This window comes from Strix aluco, chromosome 13, assembly GCF_031877795.1.
Source record: "Strix aluco isolate bStrAlu1 chromosome 13, bStrAlu1.hap1, whole genome shotgun sequence".
Classification (NCBI taxonomy): Eukaryota; Metazoa; Chordata; class Aves; order Strigiformes; family Strigidae; genus Strix; species Strix aluco.
The window spans coordinates 9,003,308-9,029,119 of NC_133943.1; the positions used below are offsets into that span (position 1 = coordinate 9,003,308).

At 43.9% G+C, this 25,812-nt stretch overlaps 2 protein-coding genes across 2 annotated transcripts in view; both read right to left on the bottom strand.

The window, feature by feature from the left end:
• ADAM19 (ADAM metallopeptidase domain 19) overlaps positions 1–11,010 on the bottom strand; it is a 36,332-nt gene extending 25,322 nt beyond the window's left edge. The window contains exons 1-3 of the mRNA XM_074838584.1: positions 10,843–11,010; positions 10,538–10,623; positions 7,717–7,787 (exon numbers count right to left, since the gene is read on the bottom strand). Coding sequence (XP_074694685.1) covers positions 7,717–7,787; positions 10,538–10,623; positions 10,843–10,897 — 212 coding nt within the window. The 5' untranslated portion in view covers positions 10,898–11,010. The remainder of the gene's footprint in view (positions 1–7,716; positions 7,788–10,537; positions 10,624–10,842) is intronic.
• Positions 11,011–17,556: 6,546 nt separating this feature from the next.
• On the bottom strand, positions 17,557–25,745 carry SOX30 (SRY-box transcription factor 30). Its single transcript, XM_074838582.1, has 5 exons — positions 25,379–25,745; positions 23,916–24,155; positions 22,401–22,580; positions 19,957–20,443; positions 17,557–17,960 (listed from the first exon to the last, which is right to left on the bottom strand). The coding sequence occupies exons 1-5, from the start codon at positions 25,674–25,676 to the stop codon at positions 17,603–17,605; spliced, it is 1,563 nt and encodes a 520-aa protein (XP_074694683.1). The 5' UTR covers positions 25,677–25,745; the 3' UTR covers positions 17,557–17,602.
• Positions 25,746–25,812: the final 67 nt, after the last annotated feature.

Sequence of the window (25,812 nt, forward strand, 5' to 3'; positions counted from 1 at the left end):
AAATGTTTAATCAACAGATTGCATTAACTTGCAGGAAATTGCCTTGAGCAATGTGCCCTGGCAGGTATCTGGTCTGTGTAAGGCTGTCATCTCAAGAGCAGACAGTAAACCAGTGTGTATCTGCTCAGTGCTGCTAAAGCCAGAATGAGACACCAGCCCATGGATTTCCAGTAGCTGAGGCTTGCACAGCCTACTTGTTTCATTCCCAAACAAGCACCCTTATGTTTTCTTCCTGCTCCTTTATTCTTGGAAAGCATTCACTATGAATAGCTATTTTCTCTCTCCTCCAGCATTGACCATAAAACTCCTCAGTGCTTTGACTCCTGCCCAGCCCCAGTGCTGAGCGGGTCCATGCTGAGCACCAGGGACAGGATGATGCCACACAACACACAGTGTGTGCACATCTCTTCCTACCTGCAGACTCAGGCTCTAGCCCCTTGTAGGATGGATTAAGGAGCTGAAAAGTCTGCCCAAATTTTTAGGGATACTTAAGCAGCTGCTGAGCTGAAAGCATGCATCATCTGGCTGAGCGGTGCCATGTCATGACTTTCAAGTCTCTCTCCACCACTTGACTCCTATCCTACATTGCAGGCTCCCTGTGAAAAGTGCAGCTTCTTATTCTGAGCTTGAAACAGTCCTGTTTTGAAGACCCTTCCCTGCCTTAATGCAGGGGAGCCTTGGGGCTCTTGCAGCACTACTGAGAAGGGCTATCTCAGTGCATTGCATGGTGTGTGGTGGGGAGGGCAGTGAGGAAAGAGGAAAGACAACAGGACATCTTGCAACACCCTTGGGGTGCTATCTCACTTAGAGCCTGTGGAAGTTCATTCCCAGCCCAGCTCACTTCCTCAGCTAGCATCAAGCTTTCCACCAAACTGTAAATAAATAGAAAAGAAGCCTTCTTTCCATCTCAGAGCGCAGAGTTATCAGCCAGTCTTGTCCCTCTTCTCCATGTGTATCAGTTGTTGGATAAACAGGAGAGATTTGTGAGACACCAGTACCCCAAAACCTTATCCGCCACCATTTCAGGACTGCATCACTGCCAGGTTGATTCCAGGGCAGCTCAGCCCTGCAAAGCAGTAATGGTCCTGCTTCACTGTTTCCAGAAGAGAACAGAGTTTACCTCCTTGCTGGAAAAGGAAAGCCTGGAAGAACAGCACAATTTGATCCTTTCTTCTCTGTCACATTATATGTCTCAGTGACTACCTCTCCAGCAGCTTGAAATGAAGCCGCAAAAGTCTGGATGCAAAATAACATCATTTAAAGGCTTCTGAGATCCAGTCAGACAGCTGGTAGATTGCTAGCACACATCATCTTCCTAAAAGGCAGCATGGAGTCCCTCATTAGAGGAGTTATCAGCCTGAAGAACTGATGAAGTCAGAGGGAAAGCTGGTTTTGGATGGAACCTCTCTCCTTTGCTAAACCTTGATCACAGCTGCAGCCACGTAGGGCTGTTCAAGGCCAGAGTAAGCTACACATGAGCGCTCAGGATGTTCTAGAGAAGCCCTCACACCTTTCCAACAGTGACCAGCTTTCGGCAAGATCAGTTGTTCCCCAAGATCCAGCTCAGCATCCAGCTGAGGGTGGAATAGCCTGCTCTTGGCAGGATTTGTTCCCCAGAAAGCCTTGGGAGCCGGGTTAAATACAAGCGAGGAAGCCAAATGAAGGAAGAGTGGCTCAGTGCCATAATGTACAGATGGCTTGAGACTGTTTCTGCTGATGACCGACGTGGAGTGATCTTGGTCACGCTCCAGCCTGTCAATGATATCATTGTCTGAAACACAACCCTCCTCCCCAGGCCACTGTGCTGCTCCCTGGAAGGGCCCTGCCGTGTAGAGCTGACATTATAGGGCAGCGTGGCTCTGTTTTGCCACATCGAGATGCTGTGCCAGGGAGGTCACGTACTTCACACATGAGCCAATGGTATTCGATGGGAGAGGCAGGCTGAGGGCATGGGGCAAAACCCAGCAACTGCCCCTGTGGCACTTGATGGTGCAAGAACATGATGTTCAGCTCATCCAGCCACCACAGAGAAGCAGCATGGGGGAGAGGGGCTGCACGGCACACCCAAATGCTCCCCAAAACAGCAGGAGGAAAGCTGGGACCTTTCTCGCATAACCACATTCGTTTGAGGGAGTACACATTTCCCAGCTGCTCTGAAGAACCTCACCCTTATTTTCCTGATGAATGGGAGCAGTCTTCTCTTGCTTGTGAAACATCACTTGTTAGCACAAGTCTCAGAGGGGCTCAGAGCCCTCCATCCCAGGTGACCACTGTCAATATGCTTGGCTCCACCAGCCAGAGATCACCTGTGGGCACTGGGAGGGCCCCAGTGGCATACTGGTGCTCGTGCTAATTGGAGCAAGAAGGATTTTTTATAATTTGGTCCCATGAGTAACTTTGTTTGGGTTTGTTTTACAGAGGGGCTAGTCTGCATGAACAGCTGCCAATATCTAAACACCCCTGAGTATCTAAGAGACAGACATTTTTTATTTCCTCCCAAAAAACAAAACCTAAATGGTCCATGAAGCTCTCGTGAGAAACACTGATTCTTAGTTTTTCAGTTGTGGGACCAAGAGAAGCAAAGACTGCAATCTCTTACATCTCTTCCCCTGTCCCTTTCCTCAAATCACAATAAATCTGTCCAGTCAGGCTTCCAGCATCTGGGGGTGGAGGGAATTGACTCTCCCAAGAAAGCTTAGATGTCAGATTTCCATCTACAATTAGTGGTCCCACTCCATTGCCTCTCAACAAGATCCAAGTGGGATAAGAAAGGGAATTTGACCCCTTACCTCCCAGTCACTTAAATGTTCCCTAAAGTCAGAATTTATTATCAAAGCCTGAGGTGATCCTGTCTTGACCACCACCAACACCTGACCCATGACAACATGAGCAGGCAGGCCTGCTTTCTGTATCCACCACTAGTGGGAAATTGGAGATTTCACCTCTCTGGAATTCTCCAGCCAAAACCTGACACTTCATAAAATCAGTGAAATCCAGATTTTTTTTTTTTTTTCTTGGTGAGTTTTATCCAGACAAAGCCTGGAGCTCTTAAGCTCCCTTCCTCAAGAGCCTTTTCTGATATATTCAAGGACACATTTATTGTGTGAACAGCAGCAGTTTGGAAGGAAAAAGTAGTTTCCCACCTACTGAGGTGGAACTAAACTACCTATTTGTAACATCTGGAAAAATATCACAGCCTAAAGACTTTCCACCCCCTTTTGCCATCCACATCATCTGTGACATTCACTGTGTAAATCAGATTACAGGACCCAAGTAAAATTTGTCACATAACCCCTTGCCTTACTAATGGGAACCATAAAAGTTGCCTGGAGAGGAAAAAGGAAATAAAACAAATGGAAAACTGGTTGATAATGAGTCAGGGAGCAAAAGATTTAAAGGTCTCCATTTCCTCATCTCTTCCTCCCTGCCCCACACAGAGAAATCACTGAATAGCGCAAAGGAATCAGGAGGCTGAAAAGCAGATATGGCTTTCCAGGTTCCAACCTTGTTTTCCTGATGACTCCAAGAGACAGTAGTGCAGGATAAACTCAGTTTCCCTCCTTTATGCAACCTTTACCCCCTCCCCATGCAGGAAGCCCATTAGACACTGATGATGTGTAGCCCATCAGTGGAATAATCTCATATATCCTTCCTGCTCAGAGGTGGGCAGCAACCTGCCCTCTTCCTCACTCAGTTGGCAGAAGCAGCCCTGGAAATGAGCAAAAGCAGGAAATGGTGAAATACAAGTGACATACAGATTTCTTATCGCACTGCTGAGAGCATCAAGTGGGGCTGGAGTGCTCGTCACCTACCCAGGTGGGGCCAGAAGAGCCTGGAAATGATAATGCTCCCTATCAGATCCACCTGCCTCAAAAATAACTATCAGGATTGCTCCCAAGGTCAGACCAGATGGGCTTCAGACTTTCTTTGCAGCGTCCTCAGCCAATTGCTGCACTTCTCCACTGGGGCTCTGCCACCAAGCATCCCATGCCATCACGGCTGCTGCAGGGTGGCAGCCAAAAATATGCAGCTGAAACATGCAGCCATGCCCTGCATTGCCCACAGGATTCACCTGCAGGCAGGGATGTCCCCTGGAGAAGGTGACTTCTGGAGAAGCCTCCACTGCTCCTTGCAGCTGAGTGGACCTTCCCAAGTCTGCTCTCCCCATGAAAGACACAAAAAGGAAGAGGAGAAGAGGGAAGTCAGTCTTGTTGACACTTTTCCTGCACTCAGGTGAGAAGACAAATTCCCTGCAGGTTTCTGCTGTGCCAATATGAGCTGTCCTCTTCAATAGAAAGAAAAGGCTCACACCAGGCAGTGCTGCCACACACATTCAGAACATCTCAGCATCCCCTCCCTACTTGGCTCAAAGCTGCTTTTTATTAACAAATGCAAATGCTTTTTAAAAAAAGTCACTTTTCATCCAAGGTTTGCAACTCAGATTCTTCCATTCCTAAGCCCCGGCCAAATTTAAAGCTGCTTTACAGGCATCTCTCCATATATTTATTGTTTGTGCAGCTTTGAGCTTTCCAATCCTGCAGCTGCAGGACATGGTTTTGAGTCATTTAAAACAAGCCTGAGTTGTTTGGGGGATATACTTTTATCGTTATTCAGAAATGTTAAATAGTGTTGTGAACTCTGCTTGGAACTACAGCGTGGTTCTGCCTTCTTATCAAACTCCTGAACAGGAAATAATGCAATATTATGTTAACTGCTAATGCAATAATTGTATTCGTAGATATACGAAGCCCAAACTCAGACATGTGCTTATTACAAAATACAGAGATGTGCACAGTTCTGAAGAAAGATATGCAAGAATTGCTGTTTCACCTCTGTGGATGCACACAATGTCCTTTTCACACGGAATATGAAATCACAGGCTTGGCGTGAACATTTCTTCTGCATATTGAAAACAGCATGTTTCTTTCAAAGCTAATGCATCCCTACCAAAACCATACAGATTATGACTCTTTTTCCTTCCCCTTTCATAGCAAGCTCATATTCTCATCAGCTTTCTCTCCCCCTAAGGGGAGTGGTGAATGTGTAAGAAGGCTGCCTAATCCACCAAGAACATCACTTACAATAGTTTCACTAGCTTGGCATGTCTCCTTTCTAGCTTTGGGGACCACTGGGTAAATCATATCCTAAACAGACCCAAAATATGCCAATCATTTCATGCTTTCTTGTGTGGTGGGAGTCTGGGATGTGGCTATGAGAGTAAAATGGGAGTCAAGCATGTGTATTTGCACCCCTGTGCTGTCCCAGAGAGGGAGCAGAGCACCAACCTTGGCAGCACAGCTGGTTTCCAGAGGCTCCTCTAAACTGGGTCAAATAAATGACCCAGAACTCTGGGACTTACTTTCATTTAAAACCCCCCAGGTACATTCCTCAAAGTTGCAGTTCTGTTATGCCTGCTTTCATGTGAACTCAAAACCAGGAGCAGACAAGGTTTCAGACAGCTTTGAAGGATCACTTCCCACCTGGGGGATTTCACCTTCTCTCCCGCTGTCTGGGTGCCCAACAAACCCTGCAGAGAAGTTGTCCCTGACGCTGCAGCTACTCAGTACCCCAAACCTCAGCTAGAACCTCAGGCTCCCCTATAAGATAAGCAACAGCAGTGGTGAGCTCCTGGGTGCTGGGGAGCAACCCCAGGCTGGACTCTGCCTTGCTGCATGCTTTGACAAGGAGAAGCAGTTTGCCTCCACTTAGGAGTGCTCTATGGATGCTGATAATTACAGCACCCACAGGGCCCCCAGGGACTTCATGTTTTTGTTTGCTTCATCATTTCTCTTTTGAGTGTTTCTAAACTACTTCTGCACCTTCACAAGTCTCTGAAAAGTGATGGCTCTCCAGACCCTCTCATCTAATCAAGTTCAGACTTGCATTTTGGGATTATACAATCACCTTTTCTGAACAAGGACTTGAGGCCTGGCAAGACTCCCATGTGAAGCACAGCTATCTATGAATCACTTGCATTTTCCACAGAAAATAAAAATAAAGAACTCCAAACCACTTGCTGTATTTCATCAGAACCTAGTAAGACAATTCATCCTGCAGTGGAAGTATGTGCACACACTTAAGCTTGTGTGTATACATCTCAATGACTGAAAATGCATTTCAGGAAATAAACACAATAGAAACCTTCTATTATTATAATTCTGTTTACTAACACTAGCAATGAGTTTGTCTGAATGGGAAATAGCATGGCATGGCTCCTGCAAGGCACCTGGAGGTTATGTCATCATGCTCGGAGCACAAATGGATTAATTCAGCAAGGATCCTTGCTCTTCCCAGCTTCTACTGTGCCAGAAATATATTCACCTTTGCATAGTGATTGCAGAATACGCAAGACCTGATGGTCCTTCCACCAGGAAGGAGACCCCCAGCAGCACTAGCAGTTATGTTGCTTCCAGGTTCAGTTCAGAGACTGGCATTGCTGACTACACCAGCCACAGCTACTTTTCCTGCATTAGACAGGACTGAGTTAGCAGTGCTTATGGTGCCTGGTCTCTTCTACCATTTCTCCATTTTTCCTGCTGAGAGATGCCAAAACACACAGGATTTATAGCTGTTTCTGTTTAGTTCTACACAGGTGCATGACTGCCTGGGAAACATGTCCAGCTTTTGCAGCACTGAAACTCCCAGAAGCTTATGTGGCCTATTACAGAAAACACCTCGTAGGATGTTCTCACCTTTCATCAGCCATCAGATTTTACTGCAGACAGTGCCAAGAAAAATCTGGTTTTCCTCCAAAACACCCTGAATATCATTTAGGTTTATGCACTGCCATCAAAACTAATAAGATCTTCTGACACACTTCACTCTTTCAGGAGGAAAGCTAAGCCCCCAAGCTCTGTGGTTGGGATGTCCACACAATATGTTTAAAATATAAGGAGGGTCATTATTACAAGGTTATTATTCCTACTGATTCTAGTAGACAAACATTTGGTTGTGTTTCCATATATAAACCTTCAGACTTATTTAAAAATAAATAAAACACCAACAGCGCAAGTGGACTGCTTAGCAAAGACAAGCTTCTTGCGGCTAAATTTCCAGCTGCTGTTCCACCACTGGAAACTAATGTGCTCACAGTTCAGAGAGCCTCTGGAGCAGCCTCCAGATCGCATCCTTCTACCTACCTTAATCTCCTGCAGCTTCAGCTGAATTCAATACACATCACACCCTATGATATCACACAGCATTGCGGTATCATGCCTGAGAGGAGGTTACATTTCAGTTAATGCAAAAGCACTTTTTTCAGTCTACTTTAGCATGAAGGGCACTAATGGAATTGAAACCATCAGATCGTTTCTCCTAGGAAACGGAGCAGGACCTCTTTGGATCACAGCAAATGAAATCCTCATTAGAGTCACACTGATGCTAAAGCATTAAGCCATTTGGTAAATAGTGCCCGTCATATCAGCAACAGTTTCTAGTTAACCTAGTAAGAATTATGATGCAAAAATAAGTTACACACTGAGGGCCAAGTCATCGACTGCTTTTTGCTGACAAAGCTCTGTTACAGTCAGCACTGCTTGGCTGATTAACATCAGTGGGGACTCAGACCTGGAATAACCTTGAAATCCAAAAAAGGATTTCCTCATCCTGTCTTTATCAAAACCCTGTTGAAGTCGGTGGAGGTTTTCCTGTTGACTTCACCGTAATCCTTATTCATTATTTTAGTGAGACCACAATGCAAGGTACAAGCACACTTACCCATTTTTCTCCAGTTCTAAGATGAGCTCCTGGCCTTCTGCCTTTACCTTAACTTCAGCTCTGAATGGATGCTGTGTGCAAAAGAGACAGTGCCTGTTACTCATACATCATCATAACTATGAACACATCCAGAAACACAAATTGTTCCTCGGGAAATTGCAGCTGACCTTAAACCACTCCTCACCTTCCTCCTACCTTCAGACCTGGAATGCTGGGGAAGGGAAGGGACAGGCCATGGTGGCTCCCAGCTCCAGGCACGCTGCTGCATCCCCACAGCACAGCCACGCAGAGCCAGGAAGCAGTACAGGCACACCAGTGGGATGTGGTATCTGAGCTAGTGGCCCTGGTGTCTCAGGAGGAATAATAAATAGGCTCAGATGAGGCAACAAGTCCTGGTGCTGGAGTGCTTGGAGGTGCAGTTGGGTGGGAGGGGTGCACTGCACCCCCTTCTCCTGTACACTATGCTCAGGACCACATCACAGGATGTCCCAACTTGCCCCAGAGCTTTACAAGTCAAATATACGAGCTAGTTAACCAAAGCTTCCTTTGTTGTCACAGCAGAAAAAGACATTTTTAGGAGACTATTTCAGGACAGGAGGAATCATGCCTCTTCCAGAGATTTTCACATAGTTTCTTTACTTGCAGAAAATGTCAATAAAAGGCATGCAACAGGGTCCCATCTTTAGGCTCTAGCTGTTGTTCAGACAGTATTTCACAGCTGCTCTTATATTAGTCCAAGGCTGCCAAGGGACTAGAAACCATGACAGCAACTTTCTAGTGTGTTCAAGTACATGGGCACAGCTCTGGTTTGCAATCTGCCTGCAGCTCCAAATGAGGACACAGGACAGCTGGCTCCCCAAGGCCCACTGGTGTTAACAGAAAGGTCACGGATTTCTTAGTGCAATGGCAGATGCATACACTAAAACCAATATTTAAAAAAAAAATATTCAAGAGACTGAAAGTATAGAATATGATTTCTAGAGGACCAACTAGAAGGGCCTCTGGAGTTCTTCAGTTTTACCTCCCTCAAACCAGGACCACTAGCTAAGGTCAAGCTGGGGATTTCTGAGTCTGAATGCTTTCACATAAAGGAAATGGATGAATAAACTCCCCAGAAGAGAAATAACCCATTTGATAAGAACAGACTTCTCTATTCAGCTGGAAGAAAAAAAAATATCATAAAAACTGGCAAGATGATTAACCCATAGTACTTCTTAGTTCAGTGTTGGAGGGGATTTTGCAGAACAGATTAACTGAAAGCAAAATAAAGCAAGGCTGATTGAATAGGATGTTCTGATGAAAGATCTGTCAGCCCAGAGATGCGCTTGCTTGCCACTTCATCAATTCCAAGCTCTCCTTTCAGCAGCTCCCTGCTCATATTCTGGGTTTTGTTCATCTTTCCTTCAGTTTCCAGGACATCTCACTAGGCTCACGCAGATGATGCAAAACAGCTTAATACATTTAATATACACAACAGCTAATTCCAAGGGGCTGAGTTTAGTTTACTGAATCACAGGTGCTCAGTACATCTCAGAGTAGGTCTGTTGTTTTGCCAACTAACATGTAAGCAATGGAGATTGCTTTGCCCGTAACTGGGGGGGTCTGAGGGTCTCCATCATCATAAAAGTCTCTTCAAAAAGGTTGTGCAAACATCATTATTACTAATAACGCTCTCCCTTCTCCTTCACAATCCCACTACTTCAGAGTCCATCAATTGCTGTGTAACTGAAATATTCCAGCTGTACATAAGCTTTGCTAACACTGGTTTTAGAGCCAACAGGAACTTGCCTGAAACAAACCACATACAACCCCTGAGACCCAGCAAATTTGTATAAGGGGAAATGCTGTCCAGATGTATCTATATCACTATTAAGAATAGAAAGAACCAAAAACTTCCAGGCAGCAGTGCAAGGACATTTTAAATGGAATTAAGATCATGAGAGAGTCATTGTAGCTTTTCTTTTAATATGACTCAATAAAAAGTTTTAGAAATTCACATCATATGAAGTGAAGATAGACCCCCAAATAACACCTCTTACAGGGAGATTTTTCTTACAGCCATGATTTTTCTTTAGTATAATGCTGTAGCTTCCCTTTTTCTGGTTCACAACACAAATACCGTCTGGATTTTCCTCTTTCATTCGATTATGCAACTGATAGCTTCTTGATTGTGGCAATGCAAATGCTGGGAAGTTGACCTGCGGTTTACTGTGGATGTTTAACTCTGACATCCCAGCAGTTCTCAGAATGGCTGCGGGCTACTGCCACACTTCATCCGTCCACGCAAGAGAAGTGGGAGCGAGACCTATAGCGATACATATGGTGCCTGAAACACAGTTATTAAGACACACCTGAGCTGCTGGTTGGCTTTTCTTAGTGAAGCACCCTCACAGCTGGGATTCATCTCCTCCTAAAGGAGACACCTCCATTCAGCTGTTCCCTAAATGCCACTGTTGCACTGCCTCACTCTCCTTTCACAGGCACATGGATCAGGTAGGCTTGATCTAAGGTTTAAGGCACGGCAGAGGGCAAACGACAAGAAGCCCTTGCACAGAGCGGATGCCAGTCGCCAGGAGCCGCCTTGGGCTCATTGCCCGCGATGTGCCAGCCCTCGCCCGCCCTTCCCCGGCATCTGGAGCCGCAGCGGCTCCCTGTGCTGCCGACAGGCTTCATGGCTCATCCCCGAGGCTTGTCACAGAGCTCCGCTTAAAACAAAACGCACATCGCGAGGTGCCGTGCTAACCGCGACACCGTTCCTTTCCCTGGAAACGACGCGGAGGTTTGAAAACAAAATAGAAATCAAGCGCTGGGCGCGACCTACCTTGTCGCTGCTGAGGCTGCCCAGGGCTGCCCAGCGCGGCTCCACCACCTCGGGCTGCGGCCCCCCGCCGGCGGAGACCCCTCCCGCTGGGGAGAGACAAGAGGAGCCGCTCACGACCCCACCCGCACCCCCGCGAGTGAAAGAACACGAAGCCGGGGTGGGGGGAGACAGCTCTGCACTGGGTGTAGGGGACGCAGGAGGATCCCCCACCCACCCATCCTCCCTCCCCCGGGGCTCCTGCAGCCCTTGTGCAGGGTGGGGGGCGGCCAGGGCAGCCCCCCCCGGGCCGGGCACCCCCCACTCACGGAGCGGCAGCAGCAGCGAGAGGGCGATGCCGCAGAGCAGCCCCCGGCCCCGCATGGCTCCGGGCAGGACACGGCGCTGCCCCACCACTGCCAACCCGCCGTATAAACCCGCCCGGCGCCGCTTTCTCCTCCCACCACCGGCCTGAAATCCGCCCCTGCAGCCCCCTGCCTGGGGCCGTGGGGGTGTCTCCTTCTTCTCTTCTTCCTCCACCCCACCCCGAGCAGCACCCCGGGTGCAATAGCGGCTGGGCTGGGCTGTCTCCCCGGCACCCCGGTGCAGGGGGAAGCTTGAGCGCCTCCCTGGGGCTCCCCCTGAAAAACCTCCCACCCCCCCAGCTCTTTTTCCAGCACGGAAATCCATCCTCAAAAACTAGCAAAGGGGGGAGACCTGTTGGGGGGCAACGGCTAAATCATTGTCAAGAGGCTCCTGTAGGAGCTGTGTTACAGCTTTAATTGTTTGTTTGTTTATTATAGTTGCATGTAACCCTCTCAAACCATTCATAGCTGAACCCATCCAGAGGCATCCTAAATCCCTTTGCTCTTGGGAAATGCATTGCCCCTGGACAGCTGAAGGGATATAGAGTGAAATTTATTGTGCCCATATAAATGGGAAGAAGTGAAAAGATGTTCACTGCCCCTCTCCCCTTAAGGCAGATGGAGGGGCTGGGGAAGGGCTTGGGAGCATCCACAGCTCTTAGTCCCTGTACTGCCCTTCAGGGATGTCCACTCACTCCCATGAGGCTCCCAAAGGAGCATCCCTGTCTTCTCCTGCATCCTTCAGGGCTAACCCATAGATTGTAGTCCACACATCATCTCTTTGCTAGTGCTCTGCCCTTGAAGGGGATGAGCACCCGGAGGACTGCGTCTGGTGCCTCGCTGCTGGGTTATCCAGTGGGCCCAGGGTCGCACCAGGAGAGGAGAGCACAAGGCCAGGGGGCTGTGCTGAGGTTACCAGCTGCAAACACCAGAGCTCCATGGTGCTGTAGATGCTCCTTGCACATGCTGAGCCCGTGAAAAGCGACTGCCTTCCCTGATGTCAGAGTATTTCTGCTGTGACTGCCGGCCAGCTCAACTGCAGCCACACTAGCAAGGCTGCAAGGTTGGACTGACACGCATTTTTATGGGGTTGGCTCAGAGTGGTGAGAAAAGGCATCACCTCTTAGTCATGCTCTTCAGACAGCCATTGATCCGCATTATCCGTACAACCCTTTCCATTCATCCCTATACTTAAAGTGCCTGTGTAGGTGAACCACCAGGGAACCAGCTTAGGAAATGGGGAGAATTTGCACCTGGCTAAGTTTCAGAGTGTATCAGTAAATCAGGCCGATAGGAAATTAATACTCCATTTAGAATAAAGGTTTGCTGGATAATAGTAATGATTTTGTCTCTTGTCCAGAGGTTTATTTATGCTGTTGAAACCACTGAGCTCTCTTTTACTGAAGGTCTTTGCTGATTCCTGCCCCTGTGCCCAAAGGAAATGTGACTGTTTCCATTTGCAGATGCCATTTTGGTTTATGACTTTCATATATGTCCCCTCTCTCCCCAACACTTCACATGCTCAGCCTCTGTGATCTTGTGAAGGTCAGTTTATTCCTGATATCACTGGCAGAAGAAAGCTGGGACATCTTGGGGACACCTAGAGGGTGAGTGGGCTATAAATGACATTTTAGCTGACCCACAGTCACAAATTTTCTTCACACAACTAAATCATGTTATTTCCTACAGCAAAAGTCCAGATTTCAGCTCTTTTCTAATCATGTGGAGTATTGAAGGGAAACCTTGATTTTTTTGTGAACTCTCCCATTTATTTATAGCTGCCTATATAGAAGAAAACAATGGCACTATTGTTGATGCTTTTATTATAAATAAGTAAAAATTCAAGCCAAATTTAGACACAAATTTAGCTATTCTGTTTTCATCCCTGCGTAAAATTTCTGTCTACCCAAAGGAAAAAAAAAACAACCTTTAATGAGGAACATGTATATTTGCACTGGAAGGTTGTCACAAATCTTCCCAGCACAAAAAATCTTTCCAGGGACTGCTCCATATATTTCTCTAAAAGAAGCTCAGCTCAAAAAAAGCATGAAATGGAATAAAAAGACCCTCATTTGAAGATTGTTAAAATACTTAGGCCAACAACTATCTGCTTGTGATTGTTGTCATTGTTCAGTATCATAAAAATAAAATACATGCAATATTTGCATTTGTTATATAGTGATATTTTTATCTTTGGACCTTGGTAATATGAGAAGTGCTATCTTAATTTATAATCACCAGAAACTCCCTTTACAAAAATATAACCACACACTGTGCAGTTGTTATATATAGTTTAATCTCTCTATATATGATATATCATTTACTTACATTACTGAGACACTGTTACTTGGAAAGATTCAGGATATTTCAGCCTTATTAACATTACTCAGATGCTGTAACGCTACCTGCCTCTGGCACAGGATGAGTCAGATCCTGCCTGTACCCATCTCCTCAAAAACCTCTTACTGAAGTCAGTGGGACATTTGCCTGATTCACAGAGCAAAGTCAAGCTTTCACTTATCTAGGAATTACACAGACTCGAACTCATTTCCTCCAGGATCCCAACTGCCTGATTAAAAGTATCAGCTGGGAATTTGGAAGCCTGTGCTCTGTTCCCTTATCTGTTGCATCCCCTGTGATCAAGGGCTGGACATACCTATTAGTAGCAGCCTCCATGCAGTACCCAGAGCAAGGGGCGGTGCATGGGGTCCTTCAAAGTAGGTGTTTCAGTTTCCCTGGGGCAAAGCTGATAAGAATGCTTTTGCAGTGGGGTTTCTGCACTTACTCAACAGTTTGCAAGATGGTTTAACATTACTGTTGTTAGCTGGAAAGCAAAAGATGATGATTCTCCCATTATGTTTCTAGTAAATTAGGAGTTAGCCACTTAGAAGGAAATAGAAAGACCTACAGAGGAGAATGCCTGTTCAAAAAACAGTCTTATGCAGAGAATGACTTGGACATGTATCAGACTAAAAGCTCAGTAATATTTCATTGGAAATCTGTCTTCAGAAATAAGAAAGGTTGTTGAACGAACTGCTCTGAAAAGCCTCCTGCTGACACTGGAGAAATGTTAACAAGAATCAAAGTCTTAGCAGGAGAAGGTAGAAGACTTTTTCTCCTGCCTAACCTCTGCATTACAGACACTTGCACTAATAAAAGAAATTTTATGTCTTTGGCTGACTTGAGTGGAATGTGAAATCTTCCCTTTTGCAGAACATATTTCTCCTTCAGATTACTTGAAATGATCAAAGGAGGAAGGCTGTGAATCCGTGAAGGGAACTGGTGGTTTAACAGTGAACTTCTTTATTCTGAATCCTAACAGTTGAAATCAGCTTCAGCTGACCCAGAATATACTGGTTAGCTTTGGTTTTCCACCACCCATGTAGGACAGCAGGAATACTTGGAAGAGCCCTGGAGCAGCTGTCCTGCCAAAGAGGGAGAAGTGCTGTAAGATGATCAGGTACTAGACAAGGGCTTGTCCCGATGTGCTGTTGGTGAAATAATATCAAAGCACTCTATGCTTTTTTTAAAGGGTGGGTCACTGCTGCTACTTTTGCTTCATTCCTACAGGCAAGTGAACTTAATGGTAGAAGATTGTATATGCAGACACGTTGCATTTTTTTAACTGTATTTGTACATGTAAAGCACTGTAGTCCTCTCCATGCTGTCTGCAAACTTCTCTAACACAGCAGTGATTATACTAAAGTAGTTTATTCTCATAAGAGAAGGGGAACAGGTATAACAGCACAAGGGCTTTTAATAACATCCAATCCATAAAACAGTGCAGTAACTTTGGAGAAGAAAGTTGACTCTGCAAATGGATAGCCACAGGCAGTGACGCACAGGGAAGCACTACTGAACATCTTTAGACTTTTACAGCAGCAGGAGGAAAACAAACTTTGTTTGGAAAATCTGCATCTGTTTTTCAAGCTGAGAAGCATGCTAGGTGATTTTTAGTTTAGATCAAGGTAAACAGCAGAGAAAGAAGAATTATCTTGTAAGAGTAGAATACATCTCTTTCCTGCCTCAAAAAACCTCTGCCCTGCCATGAGGAGGGCACACAGTTGCCATGGGACTGGCCTTGCCTACAACCCACTTCAGACGTTTCAAGGGGAGAAATAACAGTACAGATACTCGGTACTTCACAAATCTGCATTTAGGAGGTAAGTTTGAAGGTGGGCTGAAAATGACCTAGAGATGGGAGCTAAAAACCTCTTCTGTCACAAGAGAATTCCCCCATGCAGGGCTGCCAGAACATGCTAAGGAATGATTCTGAGGAAGCCAGGTTTGGATGGGTTGTTCATTTAATTTTCAGTTCTGTTTTAGACCAGACACAATAGCCTTCAAGAAAGCTCAGCTGAGGGCTGGATTCAATGCTGTAGACCTGCACAGATCTTGTACGACCGATTCAGGACTTCATCTCTAGCTGAAAAGGAAGGAGGGATCAGCCCTATGTTTTGTTTCACATTGATATATCCAGGATGTGTTAACCTTCAGTCTTTTCTTCTGGCCTTTGTGGTATTAAACAGGGCAGATTTCCACTGAGGGAATAATACTGTGTTTTCCTACCTGAACATCAAAGGTCCCATTAGCAGATAGATGCTGCACAGCAAATGCCAAATCCCTCGAGCCACTGAAGCTCACTCTGAGCTACCAGCACCGGGGTTCACACCAAGCACAGGGTACAGCCCAGCAGCTCTGAGGTACCTCCCTTCAAATAGTGCTGGACACCCCTATAAAGGAGGAATTAAATTTGTATTATCCATGGCAAGCAACCATTCCAGATACTGGTGCACTTCAATATGTCTTAGATCCTACTCCATGTGTATAAAAGGAAAAATGGGAGAAGAGGAAAGTTAGATCTAGAGAATAATCCCACTAACAGCTGTTTTATACCCAGAAACATACTTGTGTAGGAATTAGTACATTTGCCCACATGCATTCCTACAGGCCAGATCAGCTTTCAGTGAGAAGATAATTTGGAAATGAACAGGCATTTTTTACTATTTATAAGACTTTCCTCCTAATGATTCATCTGCATTGCAGATGCAGAGGGAGCAGGGGGCTGTTTACAACACAGTTGCAATGTGTAGGGTAGACAGGATTTACTCAGGCTTTTGTATTCTTTAACTACAGAATGCAATAGTTCTCAAATGACAGGTTTTGATCATGGACTTGGAAAATGGAGTTATGAGCCCACAGCGGCAGAAAGCATAAAAAGGTTGATCTAAGACTGAAAACTTAAAATGCAAAGAACCCAAAGGATATCTACGCTGCACTGACTTAGGACTAGCTTTTGGGCATATGAAAATTTCATTCATACCTGTCTTTATCAATAATGTGGTCTCAATGAATATAGGGGTCCTAAACCTCAGGCTTGACAGGATGCTCAGAATCCAACAGATCCTGTGTGATAACTCATAAAATACAGGATGTCCTATATGAGATGGTCAACCTGGATTCCTCCGAATCATCCCTTAGCATCCTCTGGCAGCCCAGCATGGATGGACTTCTCCATCCATGGTTTTAAGCTCTTCCCATATTTCTGTGGTAGCTGGATTTATTATAAATATAAATACAGACACACACACATATATACACCAGTATTAGTAGCCCAAATTGTCTGAAAAGTGACTTCAGCTCGTCATTCTAGGCACATGCTTCTTAGCTGCACAATCAGTCTGTGAGATACATGAATTACGATTTACCTGTCCCCACTCAGTTCATCGTCCATGGCTTAAAATGAAGCACTAGAGATACATTGTTCAGGTGAATTTATGCAAATAAACAAGAGCAAAATAACAGGTTTCCCAGAAGAAAATGACCCTCTAGTGCACAAAACAGGGGAGGAAAAAAAATTAATTTAGTAACATAAATTACAAATTTTGGCCCAAAAATTTTGAATTTCATTACTATCCGAGTTCAGCACAAATACTCCATTAAAAGGCTTTGATATTGTTCAGAAAATTTGGTATTCTCTGGAGAATACAGTACTGACTACACTCAGGGATCAAGCCATAGCCCACTAACATAAGTCACAGGGCCAGATCCCAGATTCCTCTCTCTGGGGGCTACCATGCATCACCAGACCTTCTGGACAATCCCATTTTTATTAATGGAACTAGCTGCAGACCAAGATATTACTGAAAGTGATCTCAATTTTCAGTGCATTATATAGCAGTTGTACCACAAATACAGACTACAGTTAAAAATTAACCAAACTTAAAACTGTCTCATCGAAGGAAAAATATAAAGCAGTGCAGAATCATTCTTGGCTTCACTCTCCAGGTCTTACAATATTTTCCTGCAGCAAGAACTACATTACAGTCATAAACCAGAATTTTATAGCTAAAACTCTTAAAGTAATACCTACAAAATTACAGCAAATACCATCAAAATGCCTATTTTGGCCTTAAAAGGATGTGCTTAAACACATCTCTCCTCGGGAAAGCGCATTATCACATGCTTAGAGCTGAATTCCTGTGTAAGTGCTTTCCTGAGCCAGAGCCCAAACAATGCCCCCATGAAGCAGGTGAAACTCCAGAGGCTTTTGACCTCCCTAGATCTGTATGTGATCTCTCAAAATGCAAACAGATCATCAGACTCTTCAAAATGGCCTGCACAGCTCGCTCAAGCTACATGGGTTTCCATTGAACACAGCGCTGAGGAAAACATTTATTTCCCATTCTATAATATTTCTCTGGATTATAACTTGTTTCAAAAATTACAAATCTTGCAGCTTTATTTCTTCCTCATCACTGTCAGTTACATTGATTAGGTGGATGCTGGAGGGAGTAGATGAGGCGGCTGAGAAAACCTCCTCCAATGCTCCCGCATCCAGCTGTGGTAGGGGGCTTAAATACTGCTCCTCCTTGCATTTGTCGGGGCAAGACACTACCTCAAGGCACTCAAAGCTGCGGTCGTTCTCACGTATACTTTCTGTTGGATATTCTTTGAAAGGATAGTCTTTGTTCTGAGCTGAAAACATCGCCTCCTGTCTTTGGTACCTGTCTTCATAAAAGCCAGGCACTGAGCTGGAGAAATTCCCACAGCCAAATGGAGGTCGGCTGAATGGGCATGTGCTGCAAGGAAAGAGATTGAAAGCTGGCTTTCAGAAATGCAGATTGCTTGGTCTTCCATTCAGCTAAGAAAAACAGAACGACACTAATGTTCTATGTCAGTTTATCCCGTTGAAATATTCAAAACACATGCACTTCAAAACCATGCCTAATTTAAACCCTGGGGCCATAACAAGAGTCATGCACAGATTCCATATCTGTGCATATGCACCTCTTCATGCTAAGCACATGCATGACACTGCTTTGAAAACAAACACAAAACCCATAGTATTTATCAATGAAATAATACCATGGATAAACCAGCATCTGATAAGCCTGCAGTATGTTAACAGACATACTCAGAATAGTAATACAAAACATTAGAAATCTGTGTTATTTGTGTGCCAAAATTTCTGACAGAGCTGGGGTAAAATGCTCTTATTTATTCTTTTGAGTGAACTCTTCCATCTGTTACATTGTTATTAAACAAGAGGACTGACAGAGAATCTTTGTGCCCAATATCTAGTTGTCAATGTTACTATTTAAAAAATGTACAGTGATAAATTTTTAAAAAGCACCCACCGAGTAGATTGCAGGAAGTTACTCTGTCAAATGTAATGGTATTCCTCCAGTGTCAGAAATTTGAATTTTTATTCTGATGTGGAATGACACATGTATTGTAATTTACAGTGTTACAGAAATTCACCACATTGTTAAGAAAACAAGAGTATGTGAAGAATAGAGCTCTACAGTGCAGGCATTATCAAGACATTGATACAATGTCTACTGAGGTTTCAAGGAGACTATTCATCTTTCCAATCAAATACTTACATTTTTAGTGCATAAATCTGCATACATACATTTGCACTGTCTGTGCCGCTCAGAAATTATGATTCTTGTATGCAAGAAATGAATTTATAGGAATGTGATCTTATAAATCATTGTATTAGAAAGATCCTGGTATTAGCAAAGCTAGCAGCCTTCAGAAGTCCATTAATGTGTGAACTCAGAACAGTCTTTTATGGTGCAAGAACACTCCTCTTCCTCAGAGGCCTCACAGAACTGTCTAATTTCAGAGACCAAGGCCTAAGCAAAGTTAATCTTTAGCAATTTTGGGAATATGTGTTGTGTGTTTCTTTAAAGAATCTCAAAAATAGAAATATCTTGCATTGCACTTATCAGCTTATACAGCTCTTTGGAGTTTCATGGGTCATGATCAGCCCTAATTTATGACCAGGTTGTCTTATTGCCATAGGAACAGATGGGTTGTTGCTATTAGTAGGAATGAGCAGTGTATAAACAGGCAGAATTTAAGGCTAATAGTCATAATAATTTGTTATGGTTGATACTGCACAGTCATGAAAGAAAAATGATGCTTTACAAAGAATAATCATCAGTAGGCCATCAGACCTCCTGAGGCTGAGCAGCACACCTGCTGCTGGGAGGGCACTGGTGCTCTCTGTGCGTGCTTAGCTTAGGAAATACCCACGGGATATTACATGTGTTAGCTTGTAAATTCTTTGATTAGGTGATCTCTGATTGACTGCCCAGAGACTGCAAGTTAAAACTAGGAATTACTACTTACATAAGAATTCTGAAGACATTTCCCACCAGGCTGGATTTCAGAAATATCGGTAGTTACGACAGCTGCAATTGTAATACCCAGAAGACCTCTCACAGACCTACTTTAATTCTATCTGATCATTTTCAAAATATATTTACACTACCTCCACCTAATGTTTTTTCTGTAGAAATCAATAGCACTTAGACGCATAAAGTGGAGAGAGAATATTCTTCTATTTACTGTGGATTTGGGAGTGCCAATTGCTGCAACAGTATGGACTCAATAACTGGGCATATATTATGAGCAGCCTCAGGCCAGCAGGTCCCACCACAAAGGAGCTATAGGAAGGTAAGAGCACCTTTCCTTTTGAATGCTCCACTTGCTTTCTGTAAATCAAAAGACTCTCTGCCTTTTAGCATTTGTTCTTAGTGGTACCAAAATGAAGGGTTTCATTACCTTGAGGGGATATAGTGAGGTCCAGGTACAAAGTAAGGGTGGTAGAATGAAAATCGAGGAGGTAATCCAAACAGACTGGCTGGCTGACCAATGGGAGGAGGCTCGTAGACATGTGAGTGAAGAAAAGGGGTAGCCTGGGGAAGAAGTACACCTCTAGGAAAAGCAGAAACCCCTGGGTACTCCTTTGGGGGCTCGCTATTAGGGACAGAAAATCTGCCATTAGCAGTGCTTATGTTACTTGGGTTTCTGCTGAAGCTCTCAATGAAAACTGGTGCAGGTCTCGTCAGAGAGCAATGGAGCTTAGATACATCAAGAGCTTCTGTCTGAGCAGGTTTGACAAAGTGCTGTGATGAAATTACAGGGTGCAGGGGCAGGGTTGGAGCTGGGACAGCCACTGATGTGGTGCTTGCACTAGGTGTCTGGAAAAGAGTAATTGGACCAGCATGTTGAATGGAAGAAGCCGGCAGACGGATAGCAGGAGATTCACCTTTAGGAAACAGAACAGTTATTTATCAGACATGAATAGAGGAAGAGGTTTCATAAACAGCAGCATAGCAAACCACAGCCAGAGCTGGAACCATTTCCCCCAAAGTTTCTAGCATTACTTCCCTGCAATTCACAGTCATGCACCACTTGGCCTACATGGATTCTGACAGATGGGTTTGGAGCCCACACATTCAAGTTTCCTTCTACAGAATCCCAAGAATGAAAGAAGAAGGAACTGGCTAGCGAGCATTGAGGCTGTGGGGCTGGTGAGGGCTCTGTCTTGTCCTAATATGGACACAGAATGGTGTTGGAGTGTGCATTTAGCACCTGAATCTCAGAAGACTTCCCAAGTCTACTAGCTGAGTTGGAGTGAGCCAAATTCTTAACAAATCTGTGTGGTGCCAAAGCAGCAGCGAGGAGCAGAAGCAACGGTTAAAACAACCTACTCTCTGATACATTTTCTTAATTGTTTCACCAATGAAGGCACCCGCTAGCCAATTTCACCTTGAAATGTTTTGCAAAACATATACTTGAATGTGCACTTTCAAATCACACAGCATGTCAACAGGGCTGCCTTTATACAGAAAGTTTTCAAAACACATTGCATAAGTATTTTCAAACCCCACTACCTACTCTAAGAGTCTAAATTCCAAGTCAACAGGACTTAAATGCATCTAGATTTTTACAGTGTGTATTTAAGGATAATTTCAGCCATAGTAGGATAGTAAATTCTAGAATGAAACTTAGTAGCATCTGAGGACAACATGACATTATAAAATATACTAGGGTAAGAAAGCAAAGAATACTTTATTCAGTCAAATTTACAGAAGCATTTGAGAAAGGATCACATCACTAACTCAAATCCTCACCAGAACAAAGCTGAGTGTTCTCTTTTACATCTCCGAATATTACCCCACAGCATAAACAGGCATTTAATTTTCTTGTCTCATTATAAGGAGAGCAGCCTTTGTCAGTATGCTTAAAGAGAAAAGTGCTATTGCCTGGATCTAAGCTATTTGTTGTTGAAATCAACTATCCATGCACTAACAGAGCCAGAGCTCTTTCACTACAGACTATGCAGGTCAGCTATTATACTTGACTGTGGGCTCTCATACTACACTGACTCTATTTCACTGCCCACATTGACTTCTTACAAAAAGGAGGATCCTTCCAGGTTAGGTGCAACTTTTTAATACATTCCTTCTGTAACTATTATTTTTGTTCGTATAAAAGCAGAGCTATGTATGCTCAAACTGTGGGCATGTGCAAGTTCCTAACAGCTACATATAGAACTATTCCAGGTGTGCACAGATACCTAAGTAACCATTCATGGAAAATGTGTCAATGAAAAATTTCTTTTTCAGTTTTAGTGACTGCTTTAATATTACAGCACACACCTTACTAACACCCTACTAACTTCCTTTTTGATGCCCTTGCTGACAGTTCTGTCTGCTGTCTCTTGTAAGCAGTCTAAGTTGCTGAGCATTTGCTCTAGAGCAATGGTGCCCTCACTACCAAGGAACACTAACATCAGGACTAAGCTAACCAGCTTAGTAGCATGGGGTTGAGCGCTAGTGCAGTTAGAGCTGGTGAGGTAAGATACATGTGGGTTGGACACAACATGAAAAAGAAGATGTAACTTAACAGGAAGCAAGTGTTGAGTAATAGAGATCCAAAAAGACCAAGAAGTAGCAGAAGGTAACCAGGAGCTACAAAGACAATAGCAGGAATCTGTGGGCAATGAAGAAGCCAGAAGAATTTAAGAGGCTGAGGAAACAGTAGGTAGAGACTAGGAGTCAGAGGTGCAGTGCAGAGGAGGACTGATAGAAATAGTGGTGTCAAGAAAGACTGAGAAATTGTTTTAACTATATCTATATTACCATCTGTATAACTTTTACATATAGTAAATTCATAGGTAAATTCTGACTCTCTAAAATCATTCACTACTGAAAACTCACAGACTGGGTGTCCAATAGTGTTCTTAACATTGGGGATGACAACAGAGTAAGCAGGTGATGGGAAGGGACAAACACCAGCTGGATTTGTAGCGATGATACTCTGAGAAGTGCTGGAAAATACAGCAGAGACAGGCAGTGGAAAATGCTTCCTTTTGCTTGGCCGCGGTTGATAAACCCAACCTGTCAGAGATGAAAAAAGATGCAGACATCCAGTTTTTGGGATGGTCTCATTCTTTATGTAAAGCTATGATATCTGTAATTCTGAAGTATCTAAAAAACATTACTCCAAAACCTGCTCCCATAGTCAATAGCAATACTCCATTTGTTTCAGTGAGCTAGCAAATCGGGCATTTTAACAGAAGTGGTAATAAAATGGACATATTTGGGCATTGTTTTTACGTAACTGAATAGTAACTGTGAGACAAAGAAATACAGAACAGTGGGGAGTGATGTGGCACAGCTGAGGAAAGCATATTAAGCAGAACATGACACTGTACCATGGGCTTTCAGTGCAGAGGAAAACCATGACTGTATTCAAAATGCGGATCTTTCCTGACTGACTCCTTAACCCCTTAAGTCTCACATATACCTGCAGGTTATAAGAGACAATGGAAAATATGACCCACTAGGAATCCTGTCTAGATTTTGGAGGAGTATGTTTGCTTTTAACTTTCAACATTAACCAAACTCTAACAGATGTATAAATATATTATGAATTTACACTGAGCAGCTAGGTTTCTTACACAGGCTAACTCTTAATGCAACTTTCAAGAAGCTCTTTTTTTTTTTTTTTTTAATTGAAAAGTGCAAAGAGAGAGGGAGAGATAAGAGCTGCTCTTATCTTTTGCTTGTTTATGACACATTAGTCAGATCTTGTCTACCAGGATTAGCCATAATCATGAACTAGCGGGATTATGACAACAGAGAGAGGAAGGCTCTCAACAGCTTTTAAAAAAGAATGTTCAAAGTACTTACGCTCCATTTTATTGAACTACAGCGTTATGGAGAAATCAATTTGTTAAAGGTACAAACTTTTAAGCCTTTTGACAAAAGGCTGAGAAACAACATCTTCCACACCATTATTTGGGAATCCCAAGTCTACATGTTGAAGATTCCCACAGAATACAATGCCATTTGTGCTTCCTGTGGCATTTCCCTTTCCTGCTTTTAAGGAATGGATGCATGTGTCACCATAGGCCACCTGTGCACAGCTCTTTGTGGAGCATGTAAAATGATGCAGCAGGCCATGTTCACAATAAACTCACTATCTGGCCATTAGACTACTAAAGCATTCAGAAGAGCTGCTGTAGCTGTGGTAGTCTAAGACTGTAAGAAACGTTAGAGGCTATGAAGGATGAAGCATCATTTTGGATGTTTTAAAAAATTAATATGTTTTCAGGTACTAGAAAGCTGACAGGAGGAGTGTGTGCTTTAAATTTTTGTAATTTTTTTCTAACTCTATTACTTGCACTAAAGAAAGAGATCAATTTTTCCAAAAATCTTGCACTTCTTTACCAGGAAATTCCTCTCTGTGCTTTTGTTTTAGTTTCTGTGCTTCATCATAATAGGGCTGCTTCTGCTCTTCAGTCAGTTTGCTCCACTCCAGTCCAAGCTGAACACTGATTGCTGTATTACTAGCAGCTGGGTTAGCTTTTGCTAGAGCAGGCCGATGAATCCTAGCCCACACCATAAATGCGTTCATTGGACGCTTTACATGGCCACTTTTGTCCTTGCTAAATGGAGTATCTGCCATACCTATGCAACAAAATGAGGAAAGATGATCATCTTCCAAGCAATATGTGCAATACAGGCTACATTCAATAGTACATCAAGAGGGTATTTGGCAACAGTCAAAAAAATCACTAGGGCTTTGGAACACATGAAACTCAATGCACATTTGGAGAGCAGTTCCTAGAAAAATAACTAAGGCTAAGGGAGTATCCTCCACTAACCTTCACTGAACCACTGCATAAGGAATCATTTACCTAGCTTTTGTTGCATATTATTTTAAAAAAACCAAACAACAAAACCAAACATATGAGACTGCTAACACACTGGTTTGGATTTCATTTGGCTAGATTGTTTTCTTATGAATTTAGAAACTAAACATTGTATAGCATAGACTATATCACTGCAAATTTTTTATCACCACCAGAACTATGTATCTGAAGCCCTAACGATGCAGGGACCAGATCTAATGATGGCAGTTTAGTCCCACACCTGCAGTCCCTGGCTTCTCAGCTGAGGCTGTTGCTGTTTAGGGTTTCTGGTTGGGGTTTTTTTTTTTCCCTTTCTCACTTTTTTCTCAGATTTGGACACTAATTTTGCTGGAGGAACCCATGTTACCATACAACTGTTACGTGACTGTTATATGACACGAAGCTTTGCCTCTTTGTAAATTCAGACTGCATTTAAATTGAGCTGGTGACAGGATGAATCCTCAGAGCTCTCACAACTGATTCTTGAGCAAGCAACTTCTTCTCTGAAAAAGGTTTATAAATTAACTCTTTCACCTTATCATTAAAGGGCAACAGGCTTCTAGCCTTTAAGATCTCCCTTTTAAGTCATTAATTTTGAATGCCTAGATCTATTTCAAAAAAAGTAAGCTTCTAATCCAGATGTTTCAAAATGTTCCTCATTTAACATGTCCACATTTTCTGAGAAGTGTATGAATGCTTCATAGCTTTAAAAATCAAGCAGATTCCTGACTTTAAACTTGCAATCACAACTCAGTGTAATTCTGAACAATTATAAGGGGTTTAACGTAGTCAGGGAGCAAACTGCATTGATTTTTAACAAACCACGAAGAACTCTGTGCTCCTGTATGTTTATTTCTTACGCTGAAGGAGGGAGTGGTACAAACTCCAGTCTATCCAACGGGACAGTTCTCTAATGTGACCTTTCGGCTTGTGTTCTCCTATCTGATAACCTGCCAACTGTGCGTCACTGAACCCCTGCAAGGTCTCGTAACGTTATACCTGAATCGGAGGGCTGTACTGTGAAGGGAACATTTTTAGTTTCAATCTTTACTGGAGGCTCCAGTAGAGACTTAAGCGGCACTTGTTTCACCGGCACTTCAGCCACGTGGATCAGCTGCGGCGGCAGAGGGCCTTGGATCTGCAGGCAGGTCCCAGGAACTAAGGGGTGCAACACAACTGGGTTCTTCAGCTCTCCGGGGGGGATCCCGAACCCCTCCCGCTGCTGCACCGTGCGGCCAGCAGTGCTGGTCTGAGCAGGCCCACACAGGGATCCAGCCGGGCCAGCGTCCTCTTCCATCTTCGCCCCGCAAGCCTCGAGGGCCGCGTCAGGCGGCTGCCCTTTGACAGCACCGCCTCTCCAGGGCTCCTGCCCGCTCCGCCTCTTCTCCGGCACCTTCCCCTCCTCCTGGCTTGCTCCGCTGACCCTTTCATCG

Excerpts from the sequence above, each read along its gene's own strand:
- SOX30 (XM_074838582.1), bottom strand. The coding sequence starts at position 25,676 with ATGGAAGAGGACGCTGGCCCGGCTGGATCCCTGTGTGGGCCTGCTCAG. Across the intron at positions 24,156-25,378 it reads AGTACAGCCCTCCGATTCAG|GTATGGCAGATACTCCATTT; the intron begins GTATAACGTTAC and ends TTTGTTGCATAG. Across the intron at positions 17,961-19,956 it reads CCTCACTATATCCCCTCAAG|CACATGCCCATTCAGCCGAC; the intron begins GTAATGAAACCC and ends CTTTCCTTGCAG.